Consider the following 24,170-nt stretch of genomic DNA (forward strand, 5'->3'; position numbering starts at 1 on the left):
AGGAGGAGGAGGGCGAGGAGGAGGTAAAAAAAAACTAACTTGGAGCGCACTGCGCATGCGCAATCGCCTCCCTTTATTCGTTAATTGGGCGGCCAGCTGGCCAATCAATCGATTACGTGGGCGAGGGGTGGGGGTGAGTGGAGAGGGAGAGGGGTAGTGGGGGAGGGGCGGAGGAGGGGGGAGTTGGGGTGGAAGTTCAGGGACGCGCTGCTGCTGAACCTGGAGAGTGCCACGAAGAGGTGGGGTCTGACCATCAGCCCCACCAAAACGAAGCATTGATGATGGAGCAGTTGTGGAGAGAGTGGAGAGTTTCCCATACCTGGACAGTGTGCTATTATAATTTGTTATCCAACCCCTCCCCCCATCCACATCGCCCACTCAGCAGCATCATCAGTATCATCAACAGCATCAACAGCAGCAGCATCATCATCAGCAGCATCATCATCAACAGCATCATCAACAGCAGTATCATCATCAGCAGCATCATCAACAGAACCAACAGCAGCAGCATCATCAGCAGCATCATCATCAACAGCATCATCAACAGCAGTATCACCATCAGCAGCATCATCAACAGCATCAACAGCAGCAGCAGCATCAGCAGCATCATCATCAACAGCATCATCATCAACAGCATCATCAACAGCAGTATCAGCAGCAGCATTTGCAGCAGCAGCATTAGCAGCATCATCAGCAGCAGCATCATCATCATCGCCAGTATTATGATGAACCCCACGACCAGACCTGTCCCGCTGGGTTTCCTCGCGTGAACTCAGCCAAGGGTCTCCTTTGTGGCTGAGCTGGGGGCGAGCTTGTGACCCCCATCGCAGGAGAATGCCGAGGGGTCACTGAAGGGAGATTTTGTGATTGTCCACAATTGGCGATCGCTCTGCAGAGCAATGGAAACCAGATTCGTCATCCCTCCCGCCCGATTGCATCCTCAAGCTATCGTCTTCTACCCAACTTCATCAAACCTGTCAACCCCTTATCAGTTCCTTACCTCATTACAGACCAATTCAGACCTTAATGGGCACCCTGTGTCCTTATAAATATCAACGCTCATCCTACAAAGTCCCATCACAAGGAAGAAACACAAACAAATAGACAAAACACTTTTTTTTGCTCGTATTGAAACGGCTGTATGCCGTATGGACCTGAAAACTCAATTTCCCTGTATAAAAATACAGGTAAACCGTATGGTCCATAATACAGGTTTATTTTGGGTTAGATCGCTTAAATATATAAATGTGCCGTTAAACCCGCCACCACCCTACACAGCCAACTAGTAAGGTTTGTCACGTAAACAGAACATGCCATTTCGTTACTATTACAGCACTAGTGTGTAGTGTATAGTGTAGTATACTAGTACAGCACTAGTGTGTAGTGTATAGTGTAGTATACTAGTACAGGACTAGTGTGTAGTGTATAGTGTAGTATACTAGTACAGCACTAGTGTGTAGTGTATAGTGTAGTATACTAGTACAGCACTAGTGTGTAGTGTATAGTGTAGTATACTAGTACAGCACTAGTGTGTAGTGTAGAGTGTAGTGTATAGTGTAGTATACTAGTACAGCACACCGGTGTGTTGGAGAGCAAAGACACAACATTTACAATCTGAGTACGACGTTTCGCCAGTAATTGTAATTACTTGTAATTGGTGGCGGGTTTAACGACACATTTATATATTAACACGATCTAACCCAAAAAAATACTGTATTATAGATGATATTGGTCGCAAAAGTCTACTCTGTGTTAAACTAAGGGGCCGTCCATAAATGACGTCACGCGATTTTGGACGATTTTTTACCCCCCCTCCATCGTTACACGGCGTCACAAAAAGTGAGACCCCCCCTCAAATATGACGTCACAAACCTCTGCCCCCCCTCCCCAAATAAATAGAAAACATGCTTCAAATCGCTTTAAACTATTGTCATTGTAGTGCGTATTTAATGTGGCGCTGCACTGTGATGTTGTAAGAGAAAACATTTATTACAAAGTCTATTTAATTAAGTAGAACGTGTTGTCTATATTTATTTAAAGTTGCGCATTTTGATGTGACGTCACATTTCTCATCGTCACACATCGTCACAAACGTCTGACCCCCCCCCCAGGTGCGTGACGTCATTTGATGGACGGCCCCAAAGGGGCGGGTTTCGTCGTCGCCGTGGGAGCGTCATCCTCATCCGATTGTGCGCTCTGAGAGCGACTGCTGTGGTCGTTTTTTAAATGAACCCCACAACCGCGAACATGACAGACTTTTTTTTACTTTTAAACAACTTTTATTGCCGCCAGCAGAAAATGCACTGGAGGCGATTTCGATATGAAATACACAAAGTCACCAGCAAACAAATGAAAATAAACGCTACAAATCGACGCGCTGTGGTGCTAAAAGCACCGCGCACAACACGAAAGATAAGTCACGTGGTGGTTGCGGTGTCATCGCGCACGCCACGGTGACGAGCGAGCGCATCAGAAGGTGAACACGAGGGTGCCGTCCACGCTGGTACAGAGGGCTTTTCCGGCTCCCCAGCGTTCGAAGAAGACGTGCACATCACCAACATGTGTGTGGTACATGGCGTGCTCCAGCCGGAGCCGTGCCTTAAGCAGAGGGCGACTGACCGTGCGAGCAAAGAACACAAATCCGCAGGGCCGTGTCATCTCGGTAATTATTCTCCCGCTAGCCAGGGCGATGATTAGGATTCATGGGCTTCCTTCTCATGAAGGTGAGGTTAGGGGTCGGGAGAAGAAGAACGGGGTGAAGAGGGGTGGGGAGGGGGGTAAACGGAGCGCGTTTGCTTGTTTTGCCACGTCATGTGTGGCTAATGCAGACTTGAGATGGGACTTTGTAGGATGAACGTTGAGATTTATTAGGGCACGGGGTGACCAATACGAGCTGAATTGGTCTGTAATAAGGTAGGGCACTGATGAGGGGTTGGCAGGTATGATATAACGAGATAAAATACCTTTCTAAAGTCATTTATCGTAAGCCACGTGGTTTCCCAGCGTAACAAGTGGGCACAGACAGATTATGTGACGCATGCTGAGCGTCCGTTGATGTTTATTACACTCTTTTATTCAACTTGCCTTGTCTATTTGTATTCTATCAAAAGTTTGACACTGAATATCTTTGCATCTACGAACTTTAACGAGCTGAAATTTTCAACACAGACTCGTCTCACGTGACATTTTAAGATTTCATGAAAAATACCGGTCCAGGTCCCGCCAATCCAGCGCCTTTTCGTGTTTTTTACTTAATTTTAATAATGAATAATGGTACATTCCACTCCCACCCCCCCCCCCTTTTTTAAATATCGAGTGGTTGCGCCCAGCTACGAGGTCAAACGTCTCGTCCAATCAGAGCATTTGTTGCAGGGCAGCCTATGACCAATGAAAGGCGCGCTTACATCGCCGCTCGTCATGGCGCCGGAGCTGGCGCTGTGGTTCCCACTTCGCGCGAGACCAATAATTACAATAACAATTACTAAAAACACTATGTAGTTATGATCTTAATAAATATCATTATCGTTAGCTTTGTGACGCCCCGTTCCGACACGCTGGGGGCAGCATGGTTCTGCTCAAGTTGAGTGAGCAGGTGAGATGTTTTCCAATGAAATGCCCTAATGTTATCGCTATTTTAATTGGCGAAATTGTCTAATTATATTGTTTATATAAATGTTTTCAATTAAAGTGCTAAATCTGTGCACGTTGAACACAGTGTCGCGATATGCAGTATTGTGCATATGCGCGTATTGTTACAGCATTGCAATCCATGTGTCTTACCGTCTTTCATACAGGGCATTACTTCATGATCGCAAATACGACAATTAAACACGTTATACGTATCGCCTTGCTCTAAATGGAATTTCACTACTTTACAATCAGGGTGATCGTTATTCCAATTGTAATAGCCGTGCTTAGTTCTGCATGCTATCAACCTTCAATTATGCTTTCATTTCTTGTAGGGTCAAACGGTTGACATAAACAAGCCATTATAGTCATCTCTACAGGGTCATAAAATATGTACCACTTTGTGCGAAGTCAGTGGTTGTTAAACAAGTTCCCTGCCATGGGAATGTGGAATTTCCACTGGTGGAGATGAGCGCCGCACAATACCCGTAGGAGCATAGAGGTCTTTTCTCAATCCACTGTTGGATGAGGGCCCCTCCCCACGCCGTGCTGATTGTGGAGGCCGTTTGACCATACTTCACCCCAGCTGGTCATTGGGGATTGGTAAAGGTGGCAGCATAGACGCATAGTACAACTGGATATAAACACAACGTGGCCCCACAACCCTAAGACAACCTGTTTGTGATGGTGGGCACACATCCAGGCACTGTAACAGCTCAGATCTGCTTGGCTTTCGTTCATAGAAGTTGAGAGTTATAGTGATGCTGTTCTTAACAGTTAACATCTCGCAGTGGCGAGATGTTAACATATTCTTTAGGTCTTTCAGATGTTAACTACCTCTCCTGATCCTGACACCCCTGACCCTATTTGGAGTTTGCGTGTTCTCCCCATGGTCGCGTGGATTTTTCTCCCTCTACATTTAGAAACATGTTCTTCCAGTATTTGGCTTTTATAAATCTCTATATCGCCCTCCCACTGGCCCTCACCAACCCCTCCATGCAGTGCTCACACAGCTGGGTTTAACGTCAGCAACTTCAGCAACTTCCCGGTATTTGTGTTTGAACGGCCGCAGCTTCTGTTGACAATGCTCTCGAGCCCAGGGTCATCATGTGCAACTCTGCTTGTGTAGTTGTGTGCGTGTGTAGCTGAGTCTGTGTATGCAACTGGGTATCTGTGTGTAGCTGTGTGCGAGCCTCCTCTAGGTCGACTCAGTCTCACATGAGTACGAGCAAGCACCACGCCCGGCCGACTTTGTCTACCGAGTAGCGATGTTTACACACCATACCAGGTACTCATTTGCGGAGGCCCAGGATTGGTGCAGATAATCGTGACTTGTGTTGGCCATGAACAGGAATCAAACTCGGTTCGACGGGTTTGTAGCACAGTGCACAAACCAATACACTACCACTCTCCACTAGTTCGGCAAATCCCCTTATCTCCTCAGTGGTGCTGGTCGGTAACGCTGTGATGGAGGGAAGGCCGATTTCCAATTGGCTGTTCCCCTCATCGCGCTCGTAGCCACCACAGCGACATACGAGGGGCTCTGGATGGGTGCGAGGGGCTCGTGACCTCTCCACCTTCATCTAAATTACCACGAAACCACCTGGTATGTAGGAGGTCGTGGGTTCAGTCCCGACATTGAAGCTCTGTATATGATGAGTTTACATGTCTTGGTGGCATGGATTTTTCTCAAGGTCCTCCAGTATTTCCCTCCACATTGAAAATCAGCATGCGTTTAGAATAATTGACTGCTTCTATAAATTTCCACATAGACCACTTCGTTATGCTATTATTTGTGGCCATGTCGCTTCTGAAAAAGAGCTAATATCTCAGTGGGCTTTATCTGGTAAAATTAAAAAAAGCTTTTTTTGTCTTCTTGGTTTTTTCGGTAAAGTCACGTAGAAGGGAAGTAATAAAATAATAAAAATAAAACATAATAAAATAATTCTCACGACGTTTCGGCTACAACGCAAGCAGCCGTCTTCAGGTGAAGAATGAGACACTGCCAAGCTAGGAGCTTATATATAAGCTGAGTTGGAGGTGGAAGAAGAGCGCCTTAACAAAAGAATGTGCATATCAAGAGGAATTTAGCATATTCATGGGAAATGCGTAGGAGGTGGGCGGGGGGGTTTCAAAGTCATATTATGCCCATGCATTATGCAGGATCAGCAGCACCAAAGGGAGGGGGCAGGGGGTAGCATTAACAAAGGGAGGGAATGTTAATATGTAGAAGCAATGAAACATGTGAATGGGAGAACGGTGGCAGGAGACCCGCAGCGGAGCAAATAATGCATTCCCTGTGGAGAACACAAGATACACAGTTAATGCCAGTGAGTGGACTGCGGTCTGAAAGTCACCGTAAACGTGAACAACAATCAGTTAAGATCCGAAATGGTTTATTACGTCCTTCCAATGATTGCTGAGCCAGAATCCATCTTCTCGGTTGAAATTGTCTCTGTGTTTGTATATGTGGATCGCCTCATGAACGAATCTCTCATGGTAGCCAGATGGCTTGCAGAGAACCTCTGTCTTGGATAAGTCAATGTCATGTGAGCCCACTGAATTGTAACAGTGATCTGCCACGGCTGAGGTGTTTGCCTACCGTGTTTCAGGTCTGCTTTATGTTCACGGATGCGGTCCGAGACATGTCGTTTGGTTTCTCCAATGTAACTGCTACCACAGAGACGTCTACAAACTAAGTTGCCTCTGTGGTAGCAGTTACATTGGAGAAACCAAACGACATGTCTCGGACCGCATCCGTGAACATAAAGCAGACCTGAAACACGGTAGGACAAACACCTCAGCCGTGGCAGATCACTGTTACAATTCAGTGGGCTCACATGACATTGACTTCTCCAAGACAGAGGTTCTCTGCAAGCCATCTGGCTACCATGAGAGATTCGTTCATGAGGCGATCCACATATACAAACACAGAGACAATTTCAACCGAGAAGATGGATTCTGGCTGAGCAATCATTGGAAGGACGTAATAAACCATTTCGGATCTTAACTGATTGTTGTTCACGTTTACGGTGACTTTCAGACCGCAGTCCGCTCACTGGCATTAACTGTGTATCTTGTGTTCTCCACAGGGAATGCATTATTTGCTCCGCTGCGGGTCTCCTGCCACCGTTCTCCCATTCACATGTTTCATTGCTTCTACATAATATTAACATTCCCTCCCTTTGTTAATGCTACCCCCTGCCCTCTCCCTTTGGTGCTGCTGATCCTGCATAATGCATGGGCATAATATGACTTTGAAACCCCCCCCGCCCACCTCCTATGCATTTACCATGAATATGCTAAATTCCTCTTGATATGCACATTCTTTTGTTAAGGCGCTCTTCTTCCACCTCCAACTCAGCTTATATATAAGCTCCTAGCTTGGCAGTGTCTCATTCTTCACCTGAAGACGGCTGCTTGCGTTGTAGCCGAAACGTCATGAGAATTATTTTATTGTTTTATTTTTATTATTTGATTACTTCCCTTCTACGTGACTTTACCAAAAAAAACCAAGATGATGAATCCCTGCAGTCACGAAAGCTTTAAATCGAAATTTAACAAGTGGGCACAGACAGATTATGTGACGCATGCTGAGCGTCCGTTGATGTTTATTACACTCTTTTATTCAACTTGCCTTGTCTATTTGTATTCTATCAAAAGTTTGACACTGAATATCTTTGCATCTACGAACTTTAACGAGCTGAAATTTTCAACACAGACTCGTCTCACGTGACATTTCAAGATTTCACGAAAAATACCGGTCCAGGTCCCGCCAATCCAGCGCCTTTTCGTGTTTTTTACTTAATTTTAATAATGAATAATGGTACATTTCACTCCCACCCCCCCCCCCCCCTTTTTTAAATATCGAGTGGTTGCGCCCAGCTACGAGGTCAAACGTCTCGTCCAATCAGAGCATTTGTTGCAGGGCAGCCTATGACCAATGAAAGGCGCGCTTACATCGCCGCTCGTCATGGCGCCGGAGCTGGCGCTGTGGTTCCCACTTCGCGCGAGACCAATAATTACAATAACAATTACTAAAAACACTATGTAGTTATGATCTTAATAAATATCATTATCGTTAGCTTTGTGACGCCCCGTTCCGACACGCTGGGGGCAGCATGGTTCTGCTCAAGTTGAGTGAGCAGGTGAGTTGTTTTCCAATGAAATGCCCTAATGTTATCGCTATTTTAATTGGCGAAATTGTCTAATTATTATTGTTTATATAAATGTTTTCAATTAAAGTGCTAAATCTGTGCACGTTGAACACAGTGTCGCGATATGCAGTATTGTGCATATGCGTGTATTGTTACAGCATTGCAATCCATGTGTCTTACCGTCTTTCATACAGGGCATTACTTCATGATCGCAAATACGACAATTAAACACGTTATACGTATCGCCTTGCTCTAAATGGAATTTCACTACTTTACAATCAGGGTGATCGTTATTCCAATTGTAATAGCCGTGCTTCGTTCTGCATGCTATCAACCTTCAATTATGCTTTCATTTCTTGTAGGGTCAAACGGTTGACATAAACAAGCCATTATAGTCATCTCTACAGGGTCATAAAATATGTACCACTTTGTGCGAAGTCAGTGGTTGTTAAACAAGTTACCTGCCATGGGAATGTGGAATTTCCACTGGTGGAGATGAGCGCCGCACAATACCCGTAGGAGCGTAGAGGTCTTTTCTCAATCCACTGTTGGATGAGGGCCCCTCCCCACGCCGTGCTGATTGTGGAGGCCGTTTGACCATACTTCACCCCAGCTGGTCATTGGGGATTGGTAAAGGTGGCAGCATAGACGCATAGTACAACTGGATATAAACACAACGTGGCCCCACAACCCTAAGACAACCTGTTTGTGATGGTGGGCACACATCCAGGCACTGTAACAGCTCAGATCTGCTTGGCTTTCGTTCATAGAAGTTGAGAGTTATAGTGATGCTGTTCTTAACAGTTAACATCTCGCAGTGGCGAGATGTTAACATATTCTTTAGGTCTTTCAGATGTTAACTACCTCTCCTGACCCTGACACCCCTGACCCTATTTGGAGTTTGCGTGTTCTCCCCATGGTCGCGTGGATTTTTCTCCCTCTACATTTAGAAACATGTTCTTCCAGTATTTGGCTTTTATAAATCTCCATATCGCCCTCCCACTGGCCCTCACCAACCCCTCCATGCAGTGCTCACACAGCTGGGTTTAACGTCAGCAACTTCAGCAACTTCCCGGTATTTGTGTTTGAACGGCCGCAGCTTCTGTTGACAATGCTCTCGAGCCCAGGGTCATCATGTGCAACTCTGCTTGTGTAGTTGTGTGCGTGTGTAGCTGAGTCTGTGTATGCAACTGGGTATCTGTGTGTGTAGCTGTGTGCGAGCCTCCTCTAGGTCGACTCAGTCTCACATGAGTACGAGCAAGCACCACGCCCGGCCGACTTTGTCTACCGAGTAGCGATGTTTACACACCATACCAGGTACTCATTTGCGGAGGCCCAGGATTGGTACAGATAATCGTGACTTGTGTTGGCCATGAACAGGAATCAAACTCGGGTCGACGGGTTTGTAGCACAGTGCACAAACCAATACACTACCACTCTCCACTAGTTCGGCAAATCCCCTTATCTCCTCAGTGGTGCTGGTCGGTAACGCTGTGATGGAGGGAAGGCCGATTTCCAATTGGCTGTTCCCCTCATCGCGCTCGTAGCCACCACAGCGACATACGAGGGGCTCTGGATGGGTGCAAGGGGCTCGTGACCTCTCCACATTCATCTAAATTACCACGAAACCACCTGGTATGTAGGAGGTCGTGGGTTCAGTCCCGACATTGAAGCTCTGTATATGATGAGTTTACATGTCTTGGTGGCATGGATTTTTCTCAAGGTCCTCCAGTATTTCCCTCCACATTTAAAATCAGCATGCGTTTAGAATAATTGACTGCTTCTATAAATTTCCACATAGACCACTTCGTTATGCTATTATTTGTGGCCATGTCGCTTCTGAAAAAGAGCTAATATCTCAGTGGGTTTTATCTGGTAAAATTAAAAAAGCTTTTTTTGTCTTCTTGGTTTTTTCGGTAAAGTCACGTAGAAGGGAAGTAATAAAATAATAAAAATAAAACATAATAAAATAATTCTCACGACGTTTCGGCTACAATGCAAGCAGCCGTCTTCAGGTGAAGAATGAGACACTGCCAAGCTAGGAGCTTATATATAAGCTGAGTTGGAGGTGGAAGAAGAGCGCCTTAACAAAAGAATGTGCATATCAAGAGGAATTTAGCATATTCATGGGAAACGCGTAGGATGTGGGCGGGCGGGTTTCAAAGTCATATTATGCCCATGCATTATGCAGGATCAGCAGCACCAAAGGGAGGGGGCAGGGGGTAGCATTAACAAAGGGAGGGAATGTTAATATGTAGAAGCAATGAAACATGTGAATGGGAGAACGGTGGCAGGAGACCCGCAGCGGAGCAAATAATGCATTCCCTGTGGAGAACACAAGATACACAGTTAATGCCAGTGAGTGGACTGCGGTCTGAAAGTCACCGTAAACGTGAACAACAATCAGTTAAGATCCGAAATGGTTTATTACGTCCTTCCAATGATTGCTGAGCCAGAATCCATCTTCTCGGTTGAAATTGTCTCTGTGTTTGTATATGTGGATCGCCTCATGAACGAATCTCTCATGGTAGCCAGATGGCTTGCAGAGAACCTCTGTCTTGGATAAGTCAATGTCATGTGAGCCCACTGAATTGTAACAGTGATCTGCCACGGCTGAGGTGTTTGCCTACCGTGTTTCAGGTCTGCTTTATGTTCACGGATGCGGTCCGAGACATGTCGTTTGGTTTCTCCAATGTAACTGCTACCACAGAGACGTCTACAAACTAAGTTGCCTCTGTGGTAGCAGTTACATTGGAGAAACCAAACGACATGTCTCGGACCGCATCCGTGAACATATAGCAGACCTGAAACACGGTAGGACAAACACCTCAGCCGTGGCAGATCACTGTTACAATTCAGTGGGCTCACATGACATTGACTTCTCCAAGACAGAGGTTCTCTGCAAGCCATCTGGCTACCATGAGAGATTCATTCATGAGGCGATCCACATATACAAACACAGAGACAATTTCAACCGAGAAGATGGATTCTGGCTCTGCAATCATTGGAAGGACGTAATAAACCATATCGGATCTTAACTGATTGTTGTTCACGTTTACGGTGACTTTCAGACCGCAGTCCACTCACTGGCATTAACTGTGTATCTTGTGTTCTCCACAGGGAATGCATTATTTGCTCCGCAGCGGGTCTCCTGCCACCGTTCTCCCATTCACATGTTTCATTGCTTCTACATAATATTAACATTCCCTCCCTTTGTTAATGCTACCCCCTGCCCCCTCCCTTTGGTGCTGCTGATCCTGCATAATGCATGGGCATAATATGACTTTGAAACCCCCCCGCCCACCTCCTATGCATTTACCATGAATATGCTAAATTCCTCTTGATATGCACATTCTTTTGTTAAGGCGCTCTTCTTCCACCTCCAACTCAGCTTATATATAAGCTCCTAGCTTGGCAGTGTCTCATTCTTCACCTGAAGACGGCTGCTTGCGTTGTAGCCGAAACGTTGTGAGAATTATTTTATTATGTTTTATTTTTATTATTTTATTACTTCCCTTCTACGTGACTTTACCGAAAAAACCAAGAAGATGAATCCCTGCAGTCACGAAAGCTTTAAATCGAAATTTAAAGCTTTTTTTGGTTTAAATTTAAACTGTGAAGTGAGAAATCAGGGTGTTATCTTTGACTCTGGTCGAACTACTGAGTCACATTAAACAGGTTACAAAGATGTGTTTCTATTATCTAAGAACTATTGTCAAAATGTAATATATATCATTCACTGCTGCCGATAAAGTTCATGCCTTTATTCCATCTCGACCAGACGACTGTAATGCTCTGTCTGCTGGGCTGACAAGTCATGCCTTAACACGGCTACAGCTCGTGCCGAATTCAACTGCAAGAGTTCAGAACGGTCTGAACCACATTTGGTTCTAGAAACGGTCAAGTCTGGGCACCAAACTGAGAGTCTACCAGTGCTGTGTTCTCTCAATGTTGTTGTACGGTGCGGAGGCCTGGACAATTGCTTCGAGCTGATTAGGATTTGCTGCAGTCTTTCCACACACGATGCAAAAGATGCCTTCTTGTCATTCGATCGTTCGACTTAATCATGTTCCCATTGCGTCTATGAGACCAGTCTTCTCATGATCGAGAGCTCAGTTCATTGTGGACACGTCGCCCGTCTTGATGCGCAAACTCCTCTAACAAACTGCGCATTTCAGTTGGCAGTTCATGTTCGTAGTAGATTGCGACCCTCAAAGGAATGGTGCTGCCCCCATGGTGCCCCCGTGATCCATGGATTTAAAAAAAATACTCGAGACAACGGTGTATGGCAACAAGATAAGTTTATGTGAATGCTGTCGCAAGAGGGCAAACGTTTGGCACAACGGTTATTCGCTAACTGCATGAATGAATGCATGGTTCTCACCAAAACAACACAGTGATTGCATATTAAGTCTGTGTTTGTAGCTCTGCACTGGTTTCCAGTGAAATATACAATTTATTTTAAAATCCTATGAGGACGCTTAAAGCCCTTAGTGGAATGTAACCAGATTACTTGTCAGAATTATTCTTTCATTCAGCCTCAGCGTGCAAAATTGAAGTGAGCTGATAGTGGCGAGCCCTGCTGTGCATTCTGAGGGACAGGCTCAGTAGGTGTGATCAAGGGATGGGCTCCCAGTTGGTCAACCATTGTTATGTGTGCTGATGATCTGGTGGTTGCTGCTCACTCTAAGGAGTTGGAGATTCTACGGCTGAATCTCGAGTGAGCCATTAAGAGGTGGAGCATTACCATCAGCCCCACAAAAACAGAGCACCTGCCTCGGTATTTTATGTCATTAAACACTCCCCCCCCCCGCTCCTCCCTCCACTCCCATGAGTTATGAGGCAGTTGGGAAGAGAGAGTGGAAGAGGAGTTTCCATACCTGGGCAGTGTGCTTATGAGCAGCTCCGGATTAGCAGCAGAGGTCTCATTCGGAATCAGTCGAGTGGTATTATTATTTCTTCATCAGCTGCATAACGCTGTGTGGAAGCTACCTGGCCTGTTGCTCTACATGACGCTATGCTTCAAAAACGTGGACCCCTTTAAAGGAATACCTGCACCGATTAAAAATATTTAAGCTATCCTGCCTATGATTAACCCTGGATTTAACCATAATTGTGTGAGGATCTCAGAGATGCTTGAGATATCTTGGCACAGTTACATCAGTGAGCTCCTCCAGCAGGCGAGACTGCAGTGGCTGGACCATGTAGCATGCTTTGCCAGCCACCGCTTGCCCAAACAACTTTTTTTTTACCAGGTAGGGGCTAAAAGAGCGCAGCACAGCCTCAAGAAGACGTGGGCTGATGTCGTAAATGAGGATGTGCAGCTGAGTGGACTTGCTGAAGACTGGTACCAGCGGTGTCAAGATCGGATTCTATGGAGGAGGCTCGTGAACGACGCTACTGGGCAGTTGGAGGCAATCACCCTCCAACAACAATGGAGGGCAGAGGAGTGACGCTCACATACAGCCAGTTGGCATAGTAAGGAGCACAGGTGGTGCATATGCCAGTCATCTCAGTGAGTCAACCCATGTCACCTGGGTCTGTTCCGTGAGCTCCTGATATGGAGCCTTCAACACTTCACGTGGCTTCAAATTACACCTTGCCTGGCACACTCGCTATGTTTAAGTCACTGCTACTTAGTGGTAAATTATTTTTGTTGTGTGTCTGTACGTGAGGCAATTGTATATTCTCCTCCTGTACTTTAGTGTAAGATGATAGCGTGTGAGCGAGTTTAAGTGTGAGGATGTGTGGTTAGCGCGCTGAAATATGAACCCGTCGACCCCTAGGTCAGACTCAAATGAGTACCTGGTGCAGTGTGTAAACATCGCCACCCCCTCGCGTGCCGTGCCGGCCTTCATAGCTGCTCGCCAAAAGTATTTGTCCCAACAGTTTGTTAAGAATATAAGGAGATCTTTGTCTTTATTGTATGTGTAAGTGCGAGTTATTGGAGACTGTATGTGCTCACCTTGTTCTGCATGGGTTTCCTCCCATAGCTATTTGTCTTTTGTCAACGTGAAACATTTTTTACTGTTTGGCCATGTTGGGTGGTGGAGGGTTACGACACATTTATAAATAACGCGATCTAACCCAAAAACCTTTATTATGAATAATATTGGTCACGAAAGCCTACGTGTTAAACTGACTAACCTATATGGGAAGATTTATTTTCAGAAAACCAGAAAATTGGAGAAGCTCCATCATTAAGCGGATTAAATTGATAACTTCACTGGCGTTCCTCAAAAGGTGCAGAGATTCGAAGGTAATACCAAACGCAGTTAAAATGACACATCACGTAAAGTCTGCTAAAGCTAACCAAATACTACACAAAGCTAGCGAATTATTATTAATAGAGAGAAAACAACACAACAGGAGTGCATTATCTTACATTTCGGAATCTCTAAGGCAATTGCACTTAGATATAAGCAATGGTGTATCCATGCATTATTGGAATATAATCGATACCATAACACAACAATTGGCTGATGATGTGTTTAATCTAACAAAAACTAGCCAAATGAATACATTCTCTAGACTTCATAATAAACAAATCCCCACAAAAAATGAGGAATTTAAAAACAAAACCGTAATGCACTTGACTAACACTGTTTTAACCAGTGACATAATCTCTGTCCTTTCTAAAGGCCTTAACTTTTCCGTTACGTCACGCACAATTCCAGTGGATGAGATAATTGCTGAGGTAGAATCAGCGGTAAGACTCCTTCCACATAATGAGGCAGAGATGACTAGACACGAGGTTGCCAAAATAATTGAGAATAGTAAAGTACCAAAAGTAAGTATTAGCTCGAACGAAGCAAAAGCCTTAAGAGAACTTCGTTTAAATAAAGATATTCAAATCATGGTAGCTGATAAAGGGCGCACTACTGTAGTGATGTCACGAGCCGATTATGATAATACAATTAAAGATTTACTAGAGGAAAGTACCTACATAAAAATTAAACGAGATCCAACTAATACTTTAGAACGTAAGACTACTGCAATCATTTCAAATTCATTAATCCCTAAGAATGAGTAATATCAAATTAAACCAAGGGCCTCAAAACCACCTAGACTGTATAGACTACCAAAGATTAATGAAATCGGCATCCCATTACGACCCATAGTACAATTGGCTCATCCACATACAAATTAGCAAAATATATAACTAAACAAATGCAGCCCTACATCAGTAGTAGATCTTCATTCATAAGAAATTCAGAACATCTTGTGAATGTGATTCAAGATATTAAACTTAACCCTAATGATATTCTGGTGAGTTTTTATGTGATTTCTGTATTCACTAAGGTTCCAGTGAACGAGTCACTTAAATTACTTGATACACTAGTAAAGAATTCAGGTTTACCAAAAGATTTTCGGAAACTCGTTGACCATTGTTTAAATAATACTTACTTCTTATGGAGAGGTGATTTCTTCAAACAAAAGGAAGGAGCAGCAATGGGCTCTCCTTTATCTCCTGCTATAGCAAATCTGTACATGGAAAACTTTGAAACAAGAGCACTTGCCTCGAGCACATTAAAACCATATTTTTGGTTTAGATATGTGGATGACACTTTGGTTGTCTGGCCACATGGTAAAGATACACTTAATGATTTTCTAAATCATCTCAATGCACGAAACCCGGCCATCCAGTTCACCATGGAAATGGAGGTGAATAATACACTCCTGTTCCTGGATATTTTGCTTGGACATGGCCTAAATGGTAAAATAACACAAAGCGTTTATAGAAAGCGAACGCACACTGATGCCTATTTGAATGCAGATTCACATCATCACCCAGCTCAGAAATCCTCTTATCAAGACGCTCATACATCAGGCTAAAACAGTGTCAGATGGTGAAAGTCTAGTGAGAGAGATTAAACATGTTAAAGAAGCACTACGACAGAATGGCTACAATAATGCTCAAATTAACAGAGCACTGAATGCCAAATCACGATCGCAAAGCAACACTACTGAAAGCGATCAGATTGTTAAAACAATTAAAATACCATATATCTCAGGAGTAACTGACAAATTAGCCCGTGCTTTGCAAAAGCAAAACATTACAGTAAGATTTGGTACAGTACACAAAATAGAAAACTAGTGTCTTGCACTAAACACGAATTACCTAAATTATCAACAGAAGATGTATATCGGATTAATTGTTTGTGGCAGATGCTATATTGGACAGACGGGACGTAACATTAGCGTAAGACTAAAAGAACACCAAATAAATATTACATTATCTCAAACACAACTGTCGACAGTAGCAGAACTTGCTTGTCAACAAGGACACTCAATTGATTTTGATAACGTTGAAGTGTTGTGTAAAACTAATTATTACTGGCAAAGACTAATTAGAGAATCCATTGAAATTGAGAGAAATATAAATAACTTTAATCGCTCTGACAGCTACAGGCTTTGTGCGGCCTGGAAGTATATTATTAAATAATACATATTACAATTCCTCATAGGGGAAAAACATACTAATTAACTGATTACTAACGTAGCATATAATTACAATAACACACATTACAATTAATTACTAATCTACAACTCGTTGCTAATCTTAAAAATTGATTGCTTACCAATTATATTATATAATTACAATACCCCCCCCTCCGCCTCAAATCACTGCACCTGAATGAGTTAAATGATGAAGTCACCTATTTAAGACTGGGAGCAAGTGAGGACTTCACCATTCTGGCGAATTGCCTGATGATGCTGGATGTAATTACCAGCGAAACGTCGTACTCAAAAATTGTAAATGCTGTGGATTCACTCTTCAACACACCGGTGGGCTAAAGTAGTGAACTATTTGTCTTTTGTCAACGTGACACATTTTTTTTACTGTTTGGCCGTGTCGGGTGGTGGAGGGTTACGACACATTTATAAATAACGCGATCTAACCCAAAAACCTTTATTATGAACATAGACATGAAGTACAACGGAGTTCCTGAAAGATACGAACGTCCAACTTACCAACATCCGCATTTACGAACGAACCATCCGACTTGCAAACTTTCGGTCATGATTAAGAACCGAACCGTGGAACTATTACATTCAGCGGAGTGATCCTCTGCGATATGCAATGAGTCCCAGCATCCCGTGTGGACTCATTGCACCCCTTCTAACAAGGAAGCCAGCATCAGGATTCAGGTAAACTGAAAATAAAACTGAGTTTTATTCTTATGTTACTTTATTTTACGTCTTATTTTAGTACAGTATTTATTCCATTGCAAATGTACGATACATCTTATTTATGAGTTTAACAATGCTTCGCATTTTTGTTGAACCAAACACATTTTATAATACGAACTGTGTGTAGTGTATAATTAACTATTGAGTTCCGAGTTACAAACAAATCCAACTTACGAACAAGTATCAGAAACATATAACCCGTTTGTAAGTTCAGGACTGCTCGTAACTGGTATTGGTCAAAATATCTCAATGCTAAAAAATTCGCTGCAAATCACGCAATGGGGATCATGCACAGCAACATCGCCTGCCCCGCCCCCACTGCTGAAAGAACTTGGCAGAAGACTCCACACACTCTTCAAGAATTCTGCCTTAAAACTAAACATGTGTGATGTATGAATGTTGAACTTCTTTCACGCCGTACGTAGCCAAATGTAATTATAAACGGATGTGGGGGGAAGGACAACAAACTAAACACAAAAAGCATTTCTAAAAAATTAGTTTTCAATTTAGATTTTAAAATGGATATCTTCAGTGGCTTCCGAATATCGAAAGGAGGAGCATTCCAGATGGCCCCAGAAGCACATCTGAAAACGTGTGATGCATTGACCATCTTTGTTTCGGTTTTCTTCCAAGCATGCGTTGACCAATGGAAAGTTGAGTTGCCCTGGTCCAGGGTTTGGCTGGACAACCGACATCAGGAGCAGTATGGCAATGAAGTCGCTCTTCCGTGATCGTGTGAATGTAGGGCAGAATAACTGACCGGATCTGCAGCACAACTATGCGTGAGGCATTGCAACAAGTTACGCTCGGGTAGGGATCGGTATTTCCACAGCAGATCATAGCATAGTGGGTGTGGAACTCGCATAGTTTGAACCAGAGAGTCGGCCGATCAGCACTCACTTCTGCACGTTGGATGCTGGGCCGAGTCTGCTGGTGAGTCCCACCACAGTATCGGCATTAGATGAAATAGAATTGGTTTGTCGATCCAGGCCAGAGAAGTTCTGGGTATGGCCCCCCATTATCCAGGGAAGAGGGGAGGCATTTCTTGACCAGACCACTCAGCTCGCTCAGCCGGAGTCTCGCGAGAGCAAGGCCCGGCTGCAAACAGACGGTCACTAGCAGCATGAGTCACAGCGTCACCATCACAAGGTATTGTTGCTGTTGTTAATATTGCTGCTGCTGTTGTTGCAGTTGCTATTGTTGCATTTGTTTTTTTCTGTTGTTTCTGATAACGAGTCCATGGCCCTAACCGCTCCTCAGCTCTCTCCCTCTATCGCTCTTTTTTTTCGTGACCTCCCCCTGCCCCAATCTCTAAAACACACAGAGGGGGAGAGTGGGGGAGATGTTTGCTCACAAGGGAGGCAATAATAAACGGGGGGGGGGCAGTCTGCGACATCAATCGTTGCTGACTGGGCCTCGTACAGATCTCCTCTCGCACAGAGCTCCTCTTCTTCACATCTGCTCTCCAGGTAAAGGCAGAGCTCGCTTGGCGCTCCTCAACATGCGTTGCTCGTGGATAAGTGAGCGCTCATCCAATCAGCGTGACAGGGGGTCATTATTGTATCATGGGAAATATGGGGATGCATTCCCGACGTAATTTCTTTGGTATCAGCAATATATAGGAGGGCTTCATTGAGGTATCGGTAATAACGCCAACAATAATAATACGGACGGTAAACGTTACCTCTTTAAAAAAAATACAAAATCATAAGTATTATGAACTGTATTCCAGAATGTATTGTTCTGAACTCCTACAAGGCAGCGGTGGGGCAGCTGCTGCGCTCCCAGTCCGGGATCACTCAGAGAAGAGCTCCAGCACCTCGGTAACCCTAGCGATGCTCTCGGTCTATATAAGTGGTTCTTAACCTGGGGCGCACGCACCCCCTGGGCATGCGAGATGTCCTTACTGGGGATGCGAGACTTGGCCAGATGTTTTTTAGAAGGTAAGTAATCGAAAGCACGAATTGAGCAAGGGCACGTAAGTTTCATCAGAGCAATGTATGTATTAACACAATTTGTTTTACAATTGAGCAGCAAAGGGGTGCAAGTCTACAGTGAATGTTAAGAACCACTGGTCTAAATGTCTCTGGTGAGGTTTATTTTAGCTGGAGCCTGTAACTCTATCCTGCTCTCTCATGATTTCTCACCTGGCTAAAGAATTTTTTTTTTGTTGAACGGAATCGTGACCACGAATCGTGGTCATCGAATCGCGGGGAGTGGTGTGGTGTGTTCTGGTTGGCTCAGAGCCGCGCATCTCTCTCATTGGCTGAACGAATTGTGGGGGCGGGGTGACATTTCCTAAGGCAGCGCCGCCGAGTGTTCTCACTCGTGAGCACTTTGCAGATTATTTTTGGATTTCGTACAAAACGTTCTCCACGACAAAGGGCACTAGAATGAATCGGCGTCCTGTGAGGTCTCGCAAAGCGATGTTCTGCCCGTGCTGTGACTGCACAACAATAGTAACCCCAAGGACCCGTTGCCTAATGGATGTGAAGTGCATTGCATTTACTTTTCTGGCGGTCAAGCTCGGCATTGTTTATTTTAATATTTTATTTACTCTCCAGCGCCATTCGGCACGCTTATTTCAGAAACATTTCAACACCTTAATGATGGTTCAACATCTCAGTAGCACAATAATAGACAAAGAATCCCCGTATAGCCTTAACAGGGGCAAGTGCCTTTAGCGAGTAGCGTCTGATAAAGCCGGAACGATACACGAGGGGGTTGGTGCAGAAGGAATGGGGGAGGTCTGTAAGGAAGGGGGCAAACCCCCCCCCCCACCGCTAACCTCCAGAAGTCGTGGTTCCTGTAACTGCTGTTGGTATGTGCGTGTGTGTCAACTCGGACTCAAATGAGTGTCTGGCACGGTGTGTAGTAAATATCGCCACGAGGGAGACAAAAGCGACTGCACATGGTGCTGGCCACCCACCCCCCCCCCGTGTACCGTGCCGGCCTTCGTAGGTGCTGCTCGCTTACAGCACATGCCCCAACAGTCTGTCAAAGATATACGGGGGATATTCTTTGGGTCTTTCGGTGAAGTCACGTAGATAGTGTTGCACACTCGAAATGAAGGACGTGGGCAGGTGCTCCAAATCGAGGGAAAGCACATTTAATTGTGGTTAATATTAATCTTGTGAAGAGCAGCACCGTCACTCTGCAAAATGCAACAGCACGTGTTACACGCAGCAATTCTTCCGAGTCGCCATTAACCATGTGGCTGGTTTACACGTCCGGTTATTCATTAACCCTTTCTCTTAAACCCAATTCTACTACTGATAAACCATCTTTGTCTTTGACAATCACATTTGCACATCACTATTCGAAGATTACTTTAATCCTAAGCTGTATGTCTATCTATACCATCCACTTATATCGGTATCTTACACCCATTATATGTACTGTATGTGTACAGTATACGATCAAAAACATCCTTTGGGTCCTTTACCTGTAAAATGCAACAGCACGTGATACACGCAGCAATTCTTCCGAGTCGCCATTAACCATGTGGCTGGATTACACGTGCGGTTATTCATTAACCCTGCCAGCCACCTACAGACCCAACTCAGTCATCGCATGCTGCTGTACACACATGCATTGATGCACTGCACAGCACATCAGGACTTTCACAGAACCACACTTTACTCCCTTGCTGCACAAGGATATAATTAAAAGAGTGATCCATTCCTAATGTGCCACAATAGGTTAAAATAAAATAACAAAAAACTACGACGTTTCGATCGCAACACAAGCGGTCATCATCAGGAAAAGGGGGTTAGCTTCTAAAGGCAACTGTTTATAAAGGTTTGAAATGGGCATAGCCCCAATGTCAGCAGCCATTGTTAATGTAAGTGGTGGGCAGCGATGGTGGTGGGTTTTCCACCAATCAAAGGGCTGCCAGGTAAAAATTAGCGTGTTAATGTAAGATTGTATTAAGTTGTCCGTCGCATCACTTCTGGTGAAGTTGCAAGTGGATTCCTGTTTTATATCCCGAGGTATCTTGAATGAAGAGTTTGGCCATATTCCATCAGAGTGCCTGCTATTCCTCACGTAGAAATTGCAATGTTTCCCTCGCATCATACTTTGTCAAGGATGACATTAATGTTCTTGGTTCTTTCGGTAAAGTCACGTAGAAGGGAAGTAATAAAATAATAAAAATAAATTTATTACTTCCCTTCTACGTGACTTTACCGAAAGAACCAAGAAGATGAATCCCTGCAGTCACGAAAGCTTTAAATCGAAAAATGACATTAATGGTTTGTGTTTTTTCCCGTGCCTCCACTTGCATTGAGGGCAAAGACTTTGTCTTGTTCGTGTGCAATCGATTCCATGACGTGGTCATACACATATTTGTACGGGATTAAGAGTGAGCAACTTTCTTTGAATCTTGGCTTCAACTTCAGCTTCATCAAAATTGGTATCCTCCCGAAGACTCTTGGTACTTGAGCTTTCCGCATTATGTTTTTGGATCAGGTGTAGACGAGAAGTTTGCATGGAGATCAAGTCCTTATCATTACACTCTTTCTTGAAGAAGGAGGAGCACCATACGTTCAATGAGTGGAGTGAATTAGTTAGTTTTGTCGTTGTGCATTAAGTTTTTTCTAAGTTCATACTTACATTTGTTCCAGAAGATCAGTGGTTCAGCCTGAGTGCAGTAGAAGAGGATAGTGGTGAATACTTGACGTAGTTGAGTCACAAATCTGATGGTAACGACTACTTACATTACTGGATCCTTTGCATTATTATCCTCAACAAGTCCGAGTTTCACATAGGCTGATTTAAAGGTTACAATTGTGCGCAAGTCTTAATAAGAAGTTGCTCCATGTTTGTGATGCAGAAGCGTGCCCAGATAGTGGAGCACAAGACTGCTGTTGACTTCGTGAGATGGAAACTACGTTGTAAATCAGATGGTCATTTTCAGACCCTATTTTGCCATCGGCGCAATCATACATTACTGAACACGGGCTTGAACCCCAAATTTTTCACGAAAAAAAGGCAGAAATATGGGATTTAGTTAAGTATTTGAAGTTTTAACCTTTACTAATGCTTTAACATGTTATAAAACAGCCCCCGAGTGCTATAAATTGATTTGGCGAAGAGTGATAAGTGTAGATTGCAGTACTAAACATGATTATTTTTACTGAGATTAACACAAAACATTTGAGAAATGTTTAAAATGTGTTTTTTTTTACCTTGTATTCTTCCTTTCCTGCAGTGACGTGACCTTTTATTTAAGAAACAAACTGACTTTTTACTAGGTTGCACAGTAGAAACATTGCTGTTCAAATGTCTGCAGAGTCATGTTGAAAGATGCGCAAATGAAGTTTCTGTGTCAGAAATCGATCAATGGTGACCTTATACTGGAAACACATTGTAAACGTGTGTCACATTACATCCGGTTTTGTAAACAGGATGTAATGTTTCCCAAATGTTAAATTAACATTTTTACTGACATTTAAAATACATAAAATCAATACTTGATTGAGTAATAATGTTTCACAAATGTTACGTGATCAAAAAATTGGCTTTAAAAATGAGGATGGAGTAACAAACTCACACTTGTTCCAATTTAGTCTTTGACTTTGGTGTATGGTTACAATGTGGGTATGTGATGTGGTACAGTGTGTGGTTGGTCGGGTGTAGTGGGGTGAGCAGGGGTTGAGTAAGTTTGTTAGTGTGTTTATGTAGTTAGATAAATGTGTGCACAGGACTGGTAACACCTCCACCTGGCACTATTACGAAAAACCACAGTGGAAACACCCAACTAAGCTTGTGCTGGAGGCCCCAGGGGGACAGGCGTTAATGGCGCCTTCTGGCCAACCCCCATTTGGCGGAGCCAGACTGACCCCCCCCCCCCATCTCGGTGTTCCTCCAGAAACAGGAGACTACTGCGGTTGGCAACGTGGAATATTCAAACTCGCTGAGGAGGAGAGGCTGCCGTTCCTCTGTCGGGAGGTGGACCGATACCGCCTGGCCCTCTGTGGAATGCAGAAGGTCTGGTAGATTGGTTCTGGCTCCAGTTGCCATGAGATGTGAATAGTCCTACACTCAGGGCAGGAAAGTGCCAAACATCAGAGAGTGGCATTGCTTATAAGCAACCGAATGAAGGGTTATGGGAGTGTGTAGGCAAGGTGTGGAAAGCTGTGAGTCCCAGGCTGCTTTGGGCTCGCTTCCCATCATCAAGAGGCGAGAAATGATGTTGGTTGCTTACGCCCCCATTAAAAACGAACATCAGTCGAGGGATGCAGACAAGTCCAATGAGTCTATAACCTCCTGTCCCAAGTACTTGTTAAAGTTGCCCCTCGGGATAGAGTCAGCCTATTGGATGGCTTTAATACCCGAGTGGGTCATGATGCACACCTGGGCCCGAGTGATTGAAAGACATGGGCCAGATCAACTCAATAATAACGTTAGGAGGCTTCTAGCCAATAGGCTTGTAATTAGCAACACACTGTGCCAGTTTCAGTGTATCCATACAACATCATGGATGCATGCCTGATCCAAGCAAGAACATATGCTGGACTATATAGTTACCGAGCAGTGGATGCGGGCCCATGGCCTTGACACCAAGACCTACCGTGGAGTGGATCTTTCCACTGACCAACAACTTATCTATAAGATGCCCCTGCCATTCTTCAACTACGGTGGTAGGTGTCCACTACCCCAGTGGAAGAATGGCAGACTCTGTGCAGCTGACACCACCACCACCAACCACGTGGTTTCTCCGTGCACAGGATTAGGTGATGTCTCACTACGCGTCCCTGCTGCTCGCTGCCGCTCTACTCTGTGGTCTGGGAGCTCCCAGCTGGTCGACCTCGGAGCCCTTCCGTCCAGACAAATGCACTTGCGTGGGTCCACCCGCGCCACGTGGGCCTCCCGGATATCCTGGGCTGCCGGGATCACCTGGTCCAATGGGGCCCCCTGGTAAGGAAAATAAATGTATTGGAACCCCCCCACACCCCCTCCCACCACCCACCCACTCACTGACTCGCGCCCCTTTTCACCCAGCCAGTCACCCCCCCACCTACTTGCTCAACTACTCGCCCCCAACTCACCCCCAACTCATTCACCTACCCACTTACTCAGCCACCTACTCCCTCACTCACCTACTCACTCATAAACTCACCCACTGGGTGAGTGAATGGGTGAGTGCATGTGTGAGTGGGTGGGTGAGTGTGGCCTTCATGTCTGGCA

General features: G+C 44.6%; 2 protein-coding genes across 2 annotated transcripts in view; both read left to right on the forward strand.

The window, feature by feature from the left end:
• MRPL19 (mitochondrial ribosomal protein L19) overlaps positions 1 to 24,170 on the forward strand; it is a 200,443-nt gene that overhangs the window by 49,339 nt on the left and 126,934 nt on the right. The window lies entirely within an intron of this gene.
• Positions 1 to 24,170, forward strand: part of LOC144949930 (complement C1q and tumor necrosis factor-related protein 9-like) — a 44,575-nt gene that overhangs the window by 8,085 nt on the left and 12,320 nt on the right. The window contains exons 2-3 of the mRNA XM_078879920.1: positions 22,852 to 22,970; positions 23,711 to 23,900. Coding sequence (XP_078736046.1) covers positions 23,720 to 23,900 — 181 coding nt within the window. The 5' untranslated portion in view covers positions 22,852 to 22,970; positions 23,711 to 23,719. The remainder of the gene's footprint in view (positions 1 to 22,851; positions 22,971 to 23,710; positions 23,901 to 24,170) is intronic.

The sequence above is a fragment of the Lampetra fluviatilis genome, chromosome 55 (genome assembly GCF_964198595.1).
Source record: "Lampetra fluviatilis chromosome 55, kcLamFluv1.1, whole genome shotgun sequence".
NCBI lineage: Eukaryota > Metazoa > Chordata > Hyperoartia > Petromyzontiformes > Petromyzontidae > Lampetra > Lampetra fluviatilis.